Source organism: Chenopodium quinoa, unplaced genomic scaffold (genome assembly GCF_001683475.1).
Source record: "Chenopodium quinoa cultivar QQ74 unplaced genomic scaffold, ASM168347v1, whole genome shotgun sequence".
Taxonomy (NCBI): Eukaryota; Viridiplantae; Streptophyta; class Magnoliopsida; order Caryophyllales; family Amaranthaceae; genus Chenopodium; species Chenopodium quinoa.
The window spans coordinates 6755592-6770165 of NW_018743955.1; the positions used below are offsets into that span (position 1 = coordinate 6755592).

General features: G+C 31.4%; 1 protein-coding gene across 6 annotated transcripts; it reads left to right on the plus strand.

Annotated features, from left to right (window-relative positions):
• The first annotated feature begins 3201 nt into the window (after positions 1–3201).
• LOC110689306 (ceramide kinase-like) lies at positions 3202–12720 on the plus strand. 6 transcript variants are annotated; one of them, XM_021866058.1, is made up of 14 exons: positions 3208–3647; positions 4365–4427; positions 5036–5179; positions 5263–5430; positions 5512–5604; positions 6384–6476; positions 7068–7293; positions 7400–7426; positions 7563–7650; positions 8366–8515; positions 9796–9897; positions 11106–11447; positions 12167–12233; positions 12362–12720. In XM_021866058.1, exons 1-14 carry the CDS (start codon positions 3480–3482, stop codon positions 12497–12499), a joined length of 1869 nt encoding a protein of 622 aa, XP_021721750.1. In that variant the 5' UTR covers positions 3208–3479; the 3' UTR covers positions 12500–12720. The 6 variants fall into 6 exon arrangements, with proteins under 6 accessions (XP_021721754.1, XP_021721751.1, XP_021721750.1 ...); XM_021866061.1 differs by having other exon boundaries at positions 7068–7215; XM_021866062.1 differs by lacking the exon at positions 6384–6476 and having other exon boundaries at positions 3202–3647.
• Positions 12721–14574: the final 1854 nt, after the last annotated feature.

Below are 14574 nucleotides of genomic sequence, written 5' to 3' on the forward strand. Positions count from 1 at the left end.
CGATAAAGATGAAGATAAAGATAAATTATATGGATGCAAATTTTGTTATGTGTATAATGAACTGGAGTTGAAGGCTAGTGGTGTCACCATAAAAGATGCATGGCTTTGGTTTTACTACTATGACAAAGGACGCGTTGAAGGTGATGATGACGGTGATGATTTTAGCAACGCAACACATGAAGATGATCTTATCAAGTCTTGCTTCGATAGAGGGGATTATTTAAGAGAAGAGCTTAAAGAAGCTATTACGAAAATACTCGGTCATATCAACACGTTACACTTCTCGCGCCCTTTGGGGATAGTCCAATCACAGAGTATCCTCAACAAGTTGTTAAACTTATAAGCATAGCATACCTTTACAAAGATGAATACCTATGATTCCATCTTGTTTCTGCCTTAGGAGATGCGGGGCGGGGCGAGTCTAGGGGCCGTGATCAAAGATGGGAATGGGGCTTTGCTGTTGGCAGGAAACTTGGGGTATAGGGACTTGGTGCTTGAGTGTGATGATGCCATCAATGTGGTTCGTGTGATTAAACAACTAGCAACAGGAAGGAGCTGCTCTTATCTTCTTATTCTTTGAGGATATTTTCGGAATTTGAAATTCTCTTTATAGCTTCAATTGCATTTATGTTAAATGATCCGGTAATACAGTTGCCCACTTAGTTGGGACGATTTAGGTATATTTACAAAATTATTGTCCACGTAGGATCGAAAGTACGTTTAGGTCTATTTTATTTTTTAAAAGACAAACCGCTACTTTAGATAGTGGTATTCTAAGTAGCAGTTTTCCTTAATTTTTTATAATAGATCTTGTTAGATTCGTCTCATCATAAACTTTTTCAAACATGTAATTTTTATAATTTTTTTTTAATACGTAATAACAATAAGTAAATGATAATCAAAAGTTATGTTCTGGTCTGATCTGATCTGATCTGAATCTTTTTGATTTGGTCTGATCTAATCTAAATTTATTAAGCAATAAGCAATCTAATATATATAAATAAAATAGGCATTTTTGAAGAGCATTGGGAGCGCCACATAAGAAATGGTATATTTTCGACCAATTAAAAATTAGATTTCTATTTTATTTTAGAATTAAAAAAATCATTCGCCACCTAAACAAAAGTGACGAATGAAATTTAAATTTTTTGCCACGTAGGTAAAAACGACGAATAGTAATTTATTAAAATTTTAATTATTTAAGAACACTAAATTTTTTCATTTTTATTTGTTACAAAACTAACAATTATCTTTATATATAAGGATTTATATTATTTAAAAAACTAAAAATTATATTTTGATATTTAAAAAATATAAATTATCATTTGATGTTAATTGGTTAAAAGACATAATATTTTCATACAAAATTTTAAAATTATAATGCAAGAAAAAAAAAATTAAGAGTATCACCAAAAAAATATTTATATAAAAAAAGGAATATAAAAATTTCTGCATCGCACGCCACATAAGCAAAAAAAATATTTCAACCAAAATTAGAATTATATATTAATTTAGAATTTAAATTTTCATCGCTATTTAAGAAAAAATTAACAAATGAAATTTGAAAACAAAAAAAATAGTAATTTAAGCTTTAAATTATGAAAAAAAAATTATGAAAAAAAAAACAAAAATTATCTTTTTTATTATCTTTTACATTAGGATTTATATTATTTTAACAAATAATTAGAAATTAAAAAATATATTTTGATTTAATGATTTTATCTAACTATCCGATGAATGAGATAATATTTATTTCAATTTAAATTATAAATTCAAGTTCTATATATGTAAAATTTGAATAAGAATAATTTAAAACTTAACAAAATTTTTTACCATAAAAACAAAAAAATATTAAGAATTACAAAAAAAAATATATACAAAATGAAATATTTAAAAATCGTGCAACGCATGAAATTAAAAAATCACTCGCCACTTAAACAAAAGTGACGAATGAAATTTTAAATTTTTGCCACGTAGGTAAAAACGACGAATAGTAATTTATTAGGATTTTAATTATTTAAGAACACTAAATTTTATCATTTTTATTTGTTACAAAACTTAAAATTATCTTTAGATATTAGGATTTATATTGTTTAAAAAACTAAAAATTATATTTTGATATTTAAAAAATATAAATTATCATTTGATGTTAATGGTTTTAGGTAAATATCTAATGATATGATATTTTCATACAAAATTTTAAAACTTATAATGCAAGAAAAAAAATTAAAAGATCACCAAAAAAATTATTTATATACAAAGGTGTATTTTCGACCAATTAAATATTAGATTTCTACTTTATTTAATTAAAAAAATCACTCGCCACTTAAACAAAAGTGACGAATGAAATTTTAAATTTTTGCCACGTAGGTAAAAACGACGAATAGTAATTTATTAGGATTTTAATTATTTAAGAACACTAAATTTTATCATTTTTATTTGTTACAAAACTAAAAATTATCTTTAGATATTAGGATTTATATTATTTAAAAAACTAAAATTTATATTTTGATATTTAAAAAATATAAATTATCATTTGATGTTAATGGTTTCATGTAAATATCTAATGATATGATATTTTCATACAAAATTTTAAAACTTATAATGCAAGAAAAAAATTAAGAGATCACCAAAAAAAAATTTTATATACAGAATGTATATAAAAATTCGTGCATCGCACGCCACATAAGCAAAAAGTAATATTTCGACCAATGAAAAATTAGATTTATATATTAATTTATAATTTAAATTTTCAGTCGCCATTTAAGAAAAAATTAACAATAGAAATTTGAGAATTGAAAAAAAACAAAAATTATCTTTTATATTATCTTTTACATTAGGATTTATATTATTTTAATAAATAATTAGAAATTAAAAAATATATTTTGATTTAATGACTTTATTTAACTATCCGATGAATGAGATAATATTTATTTCAATTTATAAATTCAAGTTCTATATAAGTAAAATTTGAATAAGAATAATTTAAAACTTAACAAAATATTTTACCTTAAATTAATGTTAAAATAATAGAATAAAAAATAAAAACAAAAAAATTAAGAAATTACAAAAAAAATATACAAAATAAAATATTTAAAAACCGTGCATCGCACGGGCTTATATCTAATAAGCATCTAAAATAAGTTGAAGAGAACAAGTTTTTAATTTATGCATTAAAATTGAATAGTAAAATTGAATTGTCTCGCCAAAAGCTACAATTGTTTTTTTTTTTTTTTAGTACGGAGTAGTAAAACAATTTGCTTTCTTTAGCTGCCTTTATTTACCAAAAATGGGAAAGAGAAATAAAAAATAGTCATTTACTCATTTTGCAACAAGAAATGTCAATCAATTTTTATTTCTTAACGATGAACATTTGACTCTGGGTTCATAAACTCCAAATTACTTGATTTTCTTCTAAATTTTCTTCAAATTATAATCTTTTCTATGATTTTCTGAAGGAGGAAATATCCTACAAAATTATGGAGGATGAAAATACTTTAGTTGCAGAAAATTCGACCTTGAATGACCATTTTAATGGCGAATTATCCGAATTAAGCTCCTCTGTATTCCTGGATCGTGTTGGCGAAGTCAATTTCTCTCTTAATTCAACTGGATTATCTTGGAAACCTGCAGATTATTCGATTGATGTAAGCCCCTTTCTCTTAATAAAAAAAAAAACAATTAATTGGGTGAAAATTATTTGTCTTCTGGTTTATATCATGGAAATTATGATTCATGGAATAATGGGTATTGTTGATATGATCATATAGATTTCATAGTTCTTCATTTTTCACTCTATGATTTTCTAGGTGTGTTTAAAATTTCAATTTTTATTGCCAATTTAGTTTTACTTAAGCCTGTGTAATCACTAATTATGGGCTGTTAGAGTTATGTAGATTAGAGAATGAGTACTTTCCAATTTTCAATGATGTATGTAATACAGGAATTAATAGAAATTTAGAATTTCCCAGCTTATTGTTTGCCATTGCCTTAGGCTTCTATCTTGTTTTGAACATGGTGCAATGAGGAATTTGTGGTTAGGGTGAGGGTTGAACAAAATAAGGAATGAGAACAATCAATTCTAGGTTTATGCTCTCTGGCTCACTAAGCACCCATTTTAAAACAATAGCCCATTAAACATGCGCGCCTCACTAATCTAATTTGAGGACAAAGGTTTGTTAGACCTTACATCTCACTCCAGTCATTGGAAAAATAAGGGTCCAAATTTTCTCTCCCCTTCCCAAAATACATGAATTACTTGGGGTAAAGCTAAAGTCTCACCATGTTGGAATCTCCATGGTTTTGTTTAATGCCATAACATACCATTACCATGATACCTCACATCAAACTCCTTAATCTAGCAGGATATGGACAATGGAGTGGTCAATTGTATGCATTTTTACCTCTGCCTCTACGATTGCAGAAAGGTTGGGAAGTTACTTATTATAACAGTCTCTGTGCTACTAATTAAAAAAAATGTGGTGGTTCATGTTCAATGTAAACATTGATCTAGCTATCTATTTCACTCAAGATATTTTTGACTCAAGATATTTTTGTTGACTTAATAGTTTTTATATTGAATTTTGAACTGGATTCTGTGGGATTCTCGCTTAACCACCATCTTTGTGAAAGCTCATTTGTACAGTGAAAAGCTGTCTTTTTTCCCTACTTATGTAGTGGGGAAAGGTTTTGGTGTTATGATTGTTTTAGTTAAGTTATTCCACTGGGAATTAATGCTTTCCAAAGGGTTCCTTCATGATACCTTAAGGCTATGTATGCCATGGATTCTATAAATCCTGCTAGTGCTGTGATCTTGACTTGGTCATTTTATTGTTTATTCCAAGTTTACAGCTATTCAGAGTGGTGGCTCTAGTTTTTCCATTGGGATAGCAGTCTATTATTCTGTTGAGATTAGCAATTGAGTAAATAAACGTACTTGGATTTGCCATTATCTTTTGATGCGCTTCTGTTTGTATTTTTATTTCAATGTAACTGTGTACTCATGGCTGGAAGTTGATGATGGACTGTTTCACAGAATAAGTCATCATGTATTGGCCGTAAATATCACATTGAAAGTGCTGCAGAAATAAACTTTTCTGATGTATATGCTGTTGAGTCGGCTGATTGGGGATCAGTTCGTCAATCAACTAGATGCTGCTTTATGCATCGGGATTCAGAGGTTAGTTTCTTGTCTTCCAACTGTAGGTTTTTTTATTTTTTAACCATGATAGTTCGTTTATCAGTCTATATGTTATATTGCAGATGTACCTTTTTGTGGTACATGCTATGCAGAGATCAAAGGCCAAGGCATCTCTCTGGCACTTGGCAGAGTACACTTTTGGTCACAGCGATCAGCTTGTATGTAAACTGATAGTGAACAAAATAAAGTCGTATCTTGCAAAGCAAATTGGAAGACCAAAGAGCCTGTTGGTATGGTTTTCTTTAAATCTTTTTCTCTTGAAGCTCATCTACAAAAAGCTGCAAACTTATTATGCTTCTTTAATGTCCTAGGTCTTTGTCAATCCTAAAAGTGGCAAGGGGAATGGTCAAAATATATGGGGGATTGTAGCTCCAATATTTTCTCGTGCTAAAGTGAGAACTCAGGTTTGTCTTTTGATCTATTTGTTTAGTTACTTTCACTGACCTATATATTCTATTGGAATTTTTGAGATAATTGTTATTGTGTTATCTATGTTGATGCATGAAGACACTTTGTTTTTTGTATCTTAACATTGTAACATATGTATGACACTATGACCATCTTTGCCATTTTATACACATTCTAAATTCTTGTTATGGTTTGTTTTTTCAAATTTTCATGTTGGCTCTTCTTTCCAATCTTTTCGTCTTTTCTCTCCCTCCCAACTGAACCTTGTCTTTCCTCTGTCACTGTCTTCTCTCCGGATATGTTGTATTATGCTAGTCTCTACCTCAAGTGCTCTTCTATGCCTTAATTTCCTTTTGAGGTGAGGATGGAGGACAGAACTAGGTGGCTGGATTTGTTTAGTATTATTGTTCAGTAAATTGGATGCAACAAATTTGGTGTGTGTCTGGTCACATAGACAGTGAGGTATATTGATCCCAGTCTTTCTCATGTAAGATGACTTTCATGCGTACTCCAGTACCCCTTATAAATTTCTGATTACAATAATCATTTTAGTTGTTGACATTCTTGACACTTATTATTTAGAAATTTCTCTGTCAGAGGTGTCTTAGGTACTTGCAGGCTTGTTCTATGATGAATGTTAATATTAGGAACAATGATGTATCATGAATCTTGATGATGTTGAACAACAACACACCTTCATTTGATACTTTGAGTCTTTTTTTAGCTGAAGTATTTGGTCTGCAGCTAACATCTTCTTTTGTCTACCATCTGTTAGGTAACAGTGACAGAGAGGGCAGGACATGCTTTCGATCTAGTGTCGTCTATGACAAACCGTGAACTGATTTCATTTGATGGTATTTTGGCTGTTGTAAGTTTGTGATTTGTTCTTTAAAGTCTTGTTAACTGATCTCCAGGCGTCCTTGAACATTTGAATGGAACCAAACTGTTACCTTAGGGCTTTTTTAATTCCAAAGTTTCAAATTTCTCATATCTGTGAGGACTTTCTTTGTCTTTTTTTTCCCCTGTTTGGTTATGATGCCAATTGCCAAACATTAATTTTCTTATCTATAATGCCATTGGCGGATCTTAGCTGAAAATATTAGAGGAGCCGGGATTTAAATCTTTTACATCTCGCTTAAAACTAATCACTATTTCCCAGTATTTTATAGATAAAATAAGGTTATTTAAGTTCATTAACTAAATTTCTGAAAAAAAGTTCATTAACTAATTATTTATCTCCGTGAAAAAAAAAGCATTAACTAATTTATTACAATAATTTACTGGGGTCGAGCCCCGAATGGCCCCGGTGGAAAGCATTCTCTCGTTATTATAAACTTCAGTTTATTTTGGTTGATGCAGTTTCTAATTTCTATGCATGTACCATTGATTTGTGTGCTCATGGGGTAATCCTATCTTTATCCTCAATTGACTATATAATTCTTGTTTCTATTGTTTGCAGGGTGGTGATGGCTTATTCAATGAAATCTTAAATGGGCTTCTCAGGTCCAGGTTCAAGACCAAATATACCCCCCTTCCTCCAGATTTTATGGCTTCTCCAGGGGAAGAATCAAGTGCCTCAGTCCCTTATCCAAGTGAAATTAATGCAGGTACTTTTAACCCCAATGAAGACCAGTCCCCTCTGCTTCCAACTTCAAGACATTATGAATCTCAATTTCCAAGTTCCAGTATGTACCATAATTAGTTATATCATTGTAATGATGTATCCCAATTTCGGCTTTGTTCAACTTATTTAGGTGCTTCTTTGTGAATGGATGTGTCTAAAAATTGCAGGAATTGAAGATGGTGTATGCAGCACAGGTTGGTTTACACCAGGCTGACTTCATGTTAACTTTTAGTGCCTCACCTTAAGTCTTTTATGTGCTCTAGGGCTTTAGCTCTTTATAGAAGTTTATGTTGGCCAATTCTTTGACTACTTTCTTGCTTGTAATTTCAGCTGATGAAGATGTTGAATTTTCTTTTCCTCATGAAAGATTCAGATTTGGACTCATTCCAGCAGGCTCGACTGATGCTATTGTGATTTGGTAATCTTCGGGGAATTGTTACATTTCATAATGTAATTCTTTTTTTTTGTAGAAAATAATCTCTTTGTTTATTTTCTTTGCCTTTTTCCTATCTGTTTTCCCCTTCACTTTCTTTCTTCTTATTGAAAATGGGGTGGTTGGGGGGTTATGTGATTCTTTGTAGTGGGGAACACCTAGGATTGCTTTCAGGGGAGTAAACCAACAAGCCTGATATTCCTTTACCTTTTCTCCGATTTTGACCGTGTTGGTCAAGGTTATGACAGTGTAGTTTAAGTGTACCTTTCTATCTTAATCTCCTTTGATTTGCTCTAGATACAATTTTCATCCAAGCCAAGTCAATATGATCTCTAAATGTTTATTTCTGCTCTCAGTAAGTTGATTAATTGTCAGTCGATGACGCATGATGGTGCTAGTCCGTACTGTTGGTCCCTTTTAAATCACAGGCTTTGCAGATCGCCTTATCTATTTTGTCATTTCTGTGTGTCTTTTGTTGTGCTTGATTTATCTGAGGATGGAAAACATGTACAACATTATGTATGCTCCATGAATACTGATACTAACTTCACATATTCCCCTTACAATTTTTTTGGATAATGTGTAACTTGGTGCCCTTTGCAAGCTTCTAATTGTTCATTCATATCTGAATGTTTATGTCCACTTTTTTCCTTAAGAGTTATGATATGATTGAAACTTTGTGCTTCACTCTTGTATGCAGTACAACAGGAGTGAGAGATCCCATAACATCAGCATTACACATTGTCCTTGGGAAAAGGATTGGTCTTGATATAGCTCAAGTTGTTAAGTGGAAAACAACCATAAAGTCAGACATTGAACCCTCTGTACATTACACAGCCTCTTTTGTTGGGTAATTTACAAATGCTTATATGCTTTCAGATTTCTTTTCTTAAAGTCCCTGATTATTTTCCTGGCCTTTATATAAGATTTCCAGCATGTTGTGTCCTAGGTATTATGCATTTGTTCTTGTTTTATTGGGTTGTGGAAGAATCGGAATGGCTAGGTAGAGGCTTTATCTGTATATATTGTTCAGATCTTCTTTATATGTTGATGGCACTTTACTGAAGGACTGAAAAATTAAGTTTTGCATTCTTGTACAATCTTACACTCTCCATCCGTCTAAGACGTGTTTTCTTATAATCTTATACTGCACCAATTTTGTCTGCATGCCATATCAGTACTTCACATGCATGTAACTAAATTAGTTATAAAGAGAAAGTTTTCCAGCTGTTCGCTTGTTCATATGTTGCTCTGGTGAAGATTCTTTCTCTGATCAGTGAGCACCTTCTTGGCTTACTCTGATTCGAGATCTTAGGAGCTAGATCTTGTTTATATATAAACCGGCTATCATTCAAATTTTGATGCTTTGTATGTTGTGCATGGGAACCTTGCCTAGTCGTGGTCAATCATGGTAAATTATGAGAGTTCAGATGAGAAAACACTCGGGAGACTGCTCACCTGTTGCCAATCAAGGAGACTTAAGGAAATTTATGGGAAGTAATAGGTAGTTCTGTTCAATCACCTTATTTTCAACCTATCGTCCAGATCAAGGCACCTAATCCCTATCTGTTGAATCATTTACGTTTGAAGAACAGAGACTGAAGGTTTTAGAAACCTCGCTGAAAACACATTTCTTGCCATTTTGCATACTCCTTAATTTATTGTAAATTATACTGCTTAATAAATTGCTTCAAAGCAACCATTACAGGGTTAGTTAGACCTTGTTAAGCTAAGAGACTTTTCTGAATTTATACTACAAGAATAAAATTCATACCGAATAACTGAACCAACCACCCTGCATTGATGTAGGATTTTCACTTTTCTTAAATTGTCTCATCTATTACTATTATTATCATTTTCGGCTGTCTATTGTGAAAGCATTTGTTATAACCTGTGGATGTGTATTGTGATGCACCGTGACCTCATAGCCTTGGCCTTAGTTTCTTTTATGCTTTTGTGAGAGTGAAGTTTATTGTATACTTCAATTCTTCATCCTTCTTGTTGAACTAATATTAGCTAGAAAAATGTTGTAAAAAAAGAGAAGTTTCTTGGTATTCCTTCTTTATGCTATTTGACATTTTTTATGCAATTAAAGTATTTTTTAATGACAAAACGCTAAAAGCCTTGCAGTTATGGATTTTATGGAGATGTCATTACAGAGAGTGAGAAATATCGCTGGATGGGTCCAAAACGTTATGACTTTGCAGGGACAAAAGTTTTTCTCAAACACAGGTAGCTATCTTAGTTGTTTCAGTATAGCATGCATGCCCCCAGTGGACTGATTGTAAATTTTATAATGCGGTCTAAAACACTGGTTCTGCGTCGACTATACACTGGTTTAGCCTCACCGAGTATGAAATTAGGGCTTCCTATGAGCGGAGTTAAGCCAAACAAAAATCATATATGAGCAGGCTTGATTCTGTGGTCCCAATTTCAAGCTTGATAAAAGCCAAGCAGTTAGCCTGCCTCAGCATTTTATTTTAGATTTCAATTGTTTTTTTTTTCCCTTAAAATTCCCTTCTTAATTTCAATAAATCTCCACTCATTTTATTTCAAATTGATTCTCTTCATCTCTTGTGTGTTAGACGCATTGGCATAATCATATTTTTCTTGTAGTTGTTTCCTCCCTTTAGTTTAGTTTATGTTAATATACTCCTAAATATTGTTGGCGCTGCAAATATATTGTCAACCTGTCTATTTTAGTTTGTTTATTTGGTCAATATGTGCAAATCTAACCAATCAACTACTCCGAATTTATTTTCACTACACTACGATTTTATTGGTTAGTTTTAACTCATTAATTAGACTTGTTAATATTTGTTAAAAACCAAATATGGAAAATGTCCATAGGATGGGAGAATCTATTATCCTCCCATGCCACGAAGTAATTTGTTTCTATTGATATTTATATATATATATATATATATATATATATATATATATATATATATATATATATATATATATATATATATATATATATATATATATATATATATATATATATTCACAAGATTTCTATTGATTTTTTTTTTTATTTCATATATTTTTATTTAATCCTCTTAAAGGTCAAATGAATTAGCAACCCCATAAAGTAACTCATAATTTTTTAATGGAAAAGAAATGGCAAAATATGGTTGAATAGGCCTATGAGCTTTAAATTTTAACAACTTGTTTAAATAATTGCCAAGCCAAGCTTTTGACAGAGCTGAGCTAGAACAACTAGTGAGCATTTTGGCTTGCTGCCTTTTCTAATGAATGTTGTCATATAGTATGATATCTTGGATTTAACCACAAAAACAAGTATACAAAACATGAATTGTAAGGATAAATAAAAAAAAAAAAAAAAAAGTCTGGGTTCAATCCCTCTGCATGCTTGATAATTGATATAGCTTTTCACACTATCCTGCATTCTCGTTGATTTATTGATTATTTTTTAGGTCATATGAGGCTGAACTATCATACTTGGATGTCAAGTCTGAGAATACAGATCCAGATTCCAAAGATGATTTGATTGGGGGCGTGGAGTCATGCCAGGGCCTTAAGAGAAAATGTGAGCGAATAATTTGCAGAGCTAATTGCAAAGTCTGCAACACACCATACACGGGCATGATGAAATCAAAATGGTTGAAAACTAGAGGAAATTTCCTTAGCGTAGGTGCTGCTGTCATGTCTTGTCGAAATGAAAGAGCTCCTGATGGTTTAGTGGCTGATGCACACCTTACAGATGGTCTCCTGCATCTTATCTTGGTGAAAAATTGCTCGCATGCACTATATTTGTGGTAAGTTTGGGTCTCTTTTCTTGGCATGATTTTTTTTTTTTTTTTTTCGTGGGAATAAGCCATATGGGCAGTAGAAATTACAAATGGGGTGGTGGCATTTACACAATCCCTCAATCTTAACCACTAGGTCAAGCCCTCATTGGTACTGAAATTTTGTTTTGCAAATGACCATTTAGTGTACAACGGTCTAATCATTCTGGATTCTTTAGGTGATAGATCCTACAAAAAAATATCTGAGCAGGTCATCAGCTGTTAATGTATGTTGATATAGTCTGTATAAATTGTAGTATCAGTATCATAGGCAGAAAATCATCCCTATAATTCACAGATGCATCCCTAAGAGCTTAAGTTTTATTGAACACCCTTAAGCAACTATTAGACATTTGTTTTCCGCGAGCTGACAATTTGAATGGCGAGATCCTACAATCTCATAAATTGTAATAATCATGCATTTAGGTGGAGGGAGCATGTGAACTATATAAAGTGTAACTGTGTAAACTATTAGCCTTATGCCCTTGTTAGGTCTTATTTTAAACGCAAATTTTATCTGGTTCTTTGTAATATCTGCCTCAGAGGTTGGTTTCCTGACTAATCAGCTCATTTGGGGGGAATGATGTTTCTGCAATTTCTGAATTGAAAGTTCGAAGTTGAATACTGAATATTGAAAAGTTGCCACATGATTAAAATTATGTATTGATGCTGTTGCATGATCTTTGCAGGCACCTAACCCATCTAGCTAAAAAGGGTGGATCTCCCCTTGATTTCAAGTTTGTAGAACATTACAAGGTATTGTGCTCTGAATCTTTCATAATTTCCAGTTTCTTCTTATTCTCAAATGGATGCCTTCCTTATCAGTTTTTTTTTTTTTGTTTTTTGTTTTTTGTTTTTTTGTTTTTTGTTTTTTTTTTTTACAGACTCCTGCATTTGCTTTTACATCTTATGGCAAAGAGGGTGTTTGGAATTTGGATGGCGAGATCCTACGAGCTCATAAACTGTCAGCTCAGGTTTTCCGCGGTCTTATCAGCTTATTTGCGAATGGCCCTGAAGTGTAACTGAATACTGTACACTGTAAAGTTGTGACCATATTCTGTTATATACCAATATTAGAACACTTTAGTTGATAAAAGATGCACAGGTAGCAATTTGTGCTGAAATTTTGCCTGAAAATAAATCTCAGTTTTCACTTTGAGATAAATCTGTAATTCCAAGTTTCTGATTGGGCACAGTGCTTCAGGATTCTCATCAATAAGCTCTAAAGTTGTCAAAATTCAAAGTCGATTGTCTTGTACTCTTATTGTCTATTATTGTACCAAATCTCATTATGCGTGACACAAAGGTTATGGGTTCAGATCTCATCCACCTCCCTCCCCCCCCCCTCCAAAAAAAAAAACCACTTTCAAGTGGATTATTAAGCGATGGGTATGAAAAGACCTATGTTAAAGGACCATTTTAGCCATCAACTTAAGCTTTAGGTTGAAGTCCACGAATATGCTTTATATACTCTATCAGCATTTGACCATTAAGAAATTATAATTAAATTGCACTCCTTACATGATTATGAATTTATTAAATGGTTGTTAATGTACATGATGTAACTTAATTAGTAGGCGTTTATTTGTCCGTGCCCTTAAACATACTTACATAATTTTATACCAGTATATTACTATAGCTGATTACAATCTCATATGGTTCTACTAGTAGTATAATAGTAAAGTATTGAGTTTGTAACTTGTACTTTTCTTTTCATATTGTAAGCATCTATCAGCTGAATGGTGCTTAATCATTGAATAAACATTTCTTAATCATGAATATATATTAATTAAGCTCAAGTAGAGAACTTTCAAACTAAATATAAAAATAAAAAGAAAAGTGAAGTAGACAGGATAAAATTAGAATATTCCAATATTTTTTTGATGACATTTTATTTGGGTTGCATGTTGGCATAATATTGTGATTAAACGTACTTTCTATGCTAATATATACTTTAGCTTATGTTGTCACTAAACGTGCTAGCACTAATGATAGTCATTTTGTCAAACAAATCGTTGTCTTTGATTAATTATAATTCTTCAGAAAATGCTACTCATCCATATTTGACATAAACTTTGTAATGTATTTATTTAATTCTTTCTAATGTCATTTTCAGTGTTTGTAGTTTCTATAGTTTCTCAATTTTATATTATTTGACCACTTCCTTAATTTTTTTTTTATCCATCGCATATTAATGTGTTTTGTTAATACTTAATAACAACAACTGTTATTTATACTACAAACTAGTCATTTTTAAAACCAATACAATAGCTAACAAATTCTAATGATTTGTGTCCTTAAAAAAGCCAACTAAGCTACTTTGTAATAGAATGAGCAAAGATTATACAAAAATTGTTATATACATCCGGATGCACGGTGCATCCAAGTTTTTTTATTTTTTATTCTTTTTAAGCTTATTTTGATAATTAAAGATCGATGATTATTTCTCATTTAATCATCAAATGAGCAAAAACTAATTTTGAGTGCATCTTTTACTAGGATGTAAATAAAAGTTTTCAAAGATCATACTTCGTATTGTGGGTACGTAGGAGTATAATTTTTTTCAATTACATACATCTATCTAATTATATTGACATGCATTTTAGGTCAATTACCAGGGAATTGCTAGCAGCAAATTAGAGTAGTAATGAATGAACAATTACTCTAGAGGTTTTATACACCTTGGCTAATTTTTTTAAAAAATTCTCCATCCGTTACATATTACTCGCAACAAAGGAATATTATATGTCTCATAAATAATACCCCTTTAGTGCGAGTAATTCATAACGGAGGAAGTATAAGTTTATAATGAATAAATGAACGTGCCAATTTGTTTTTCCTTATATAATGCTGTAATACAAGAGTGCTAACCTTTAATCTTTAACCAGGTATCTTTGACAGTTCAACTAAGAAACTGTCAGAAAATTATAGCTGAAAATATGGAGGGAAATAGGGGGAAAAAATTAGTAAATATCAAAGAAAAGTCAGATCAGATGACCACTGGAGTAAATTCTCTAATAATAATGAAATGGTCATACTTCTCTTATACATAGTGTTAAGTTATGAATAATGGTAGTTTTCAAATTATCCTGCATGG

Coding starts and splice junctions, on each gene's coding strand:
- LOC110689306 (XM_021866058.1), top strand. CDS start 3,480: ATGGAGGATGAAAATACTTTAGTTGCAGAAAATTCGACCTTGAATGAC. Junction 7,427..7,562: donor AGATGGTGTATGCAGCACAG/GTTGGTTTACAC, acceptor TTGTAATTTCAG/CTGATGAAGATGTTGAATTT. Junction 8,516..9,795: donor TACACAGCCTCTTTTGTTGG/GTAATTTACAAA, acceptor AAAGCCTTGCAG/TTATGGATTTTATGGAGATG.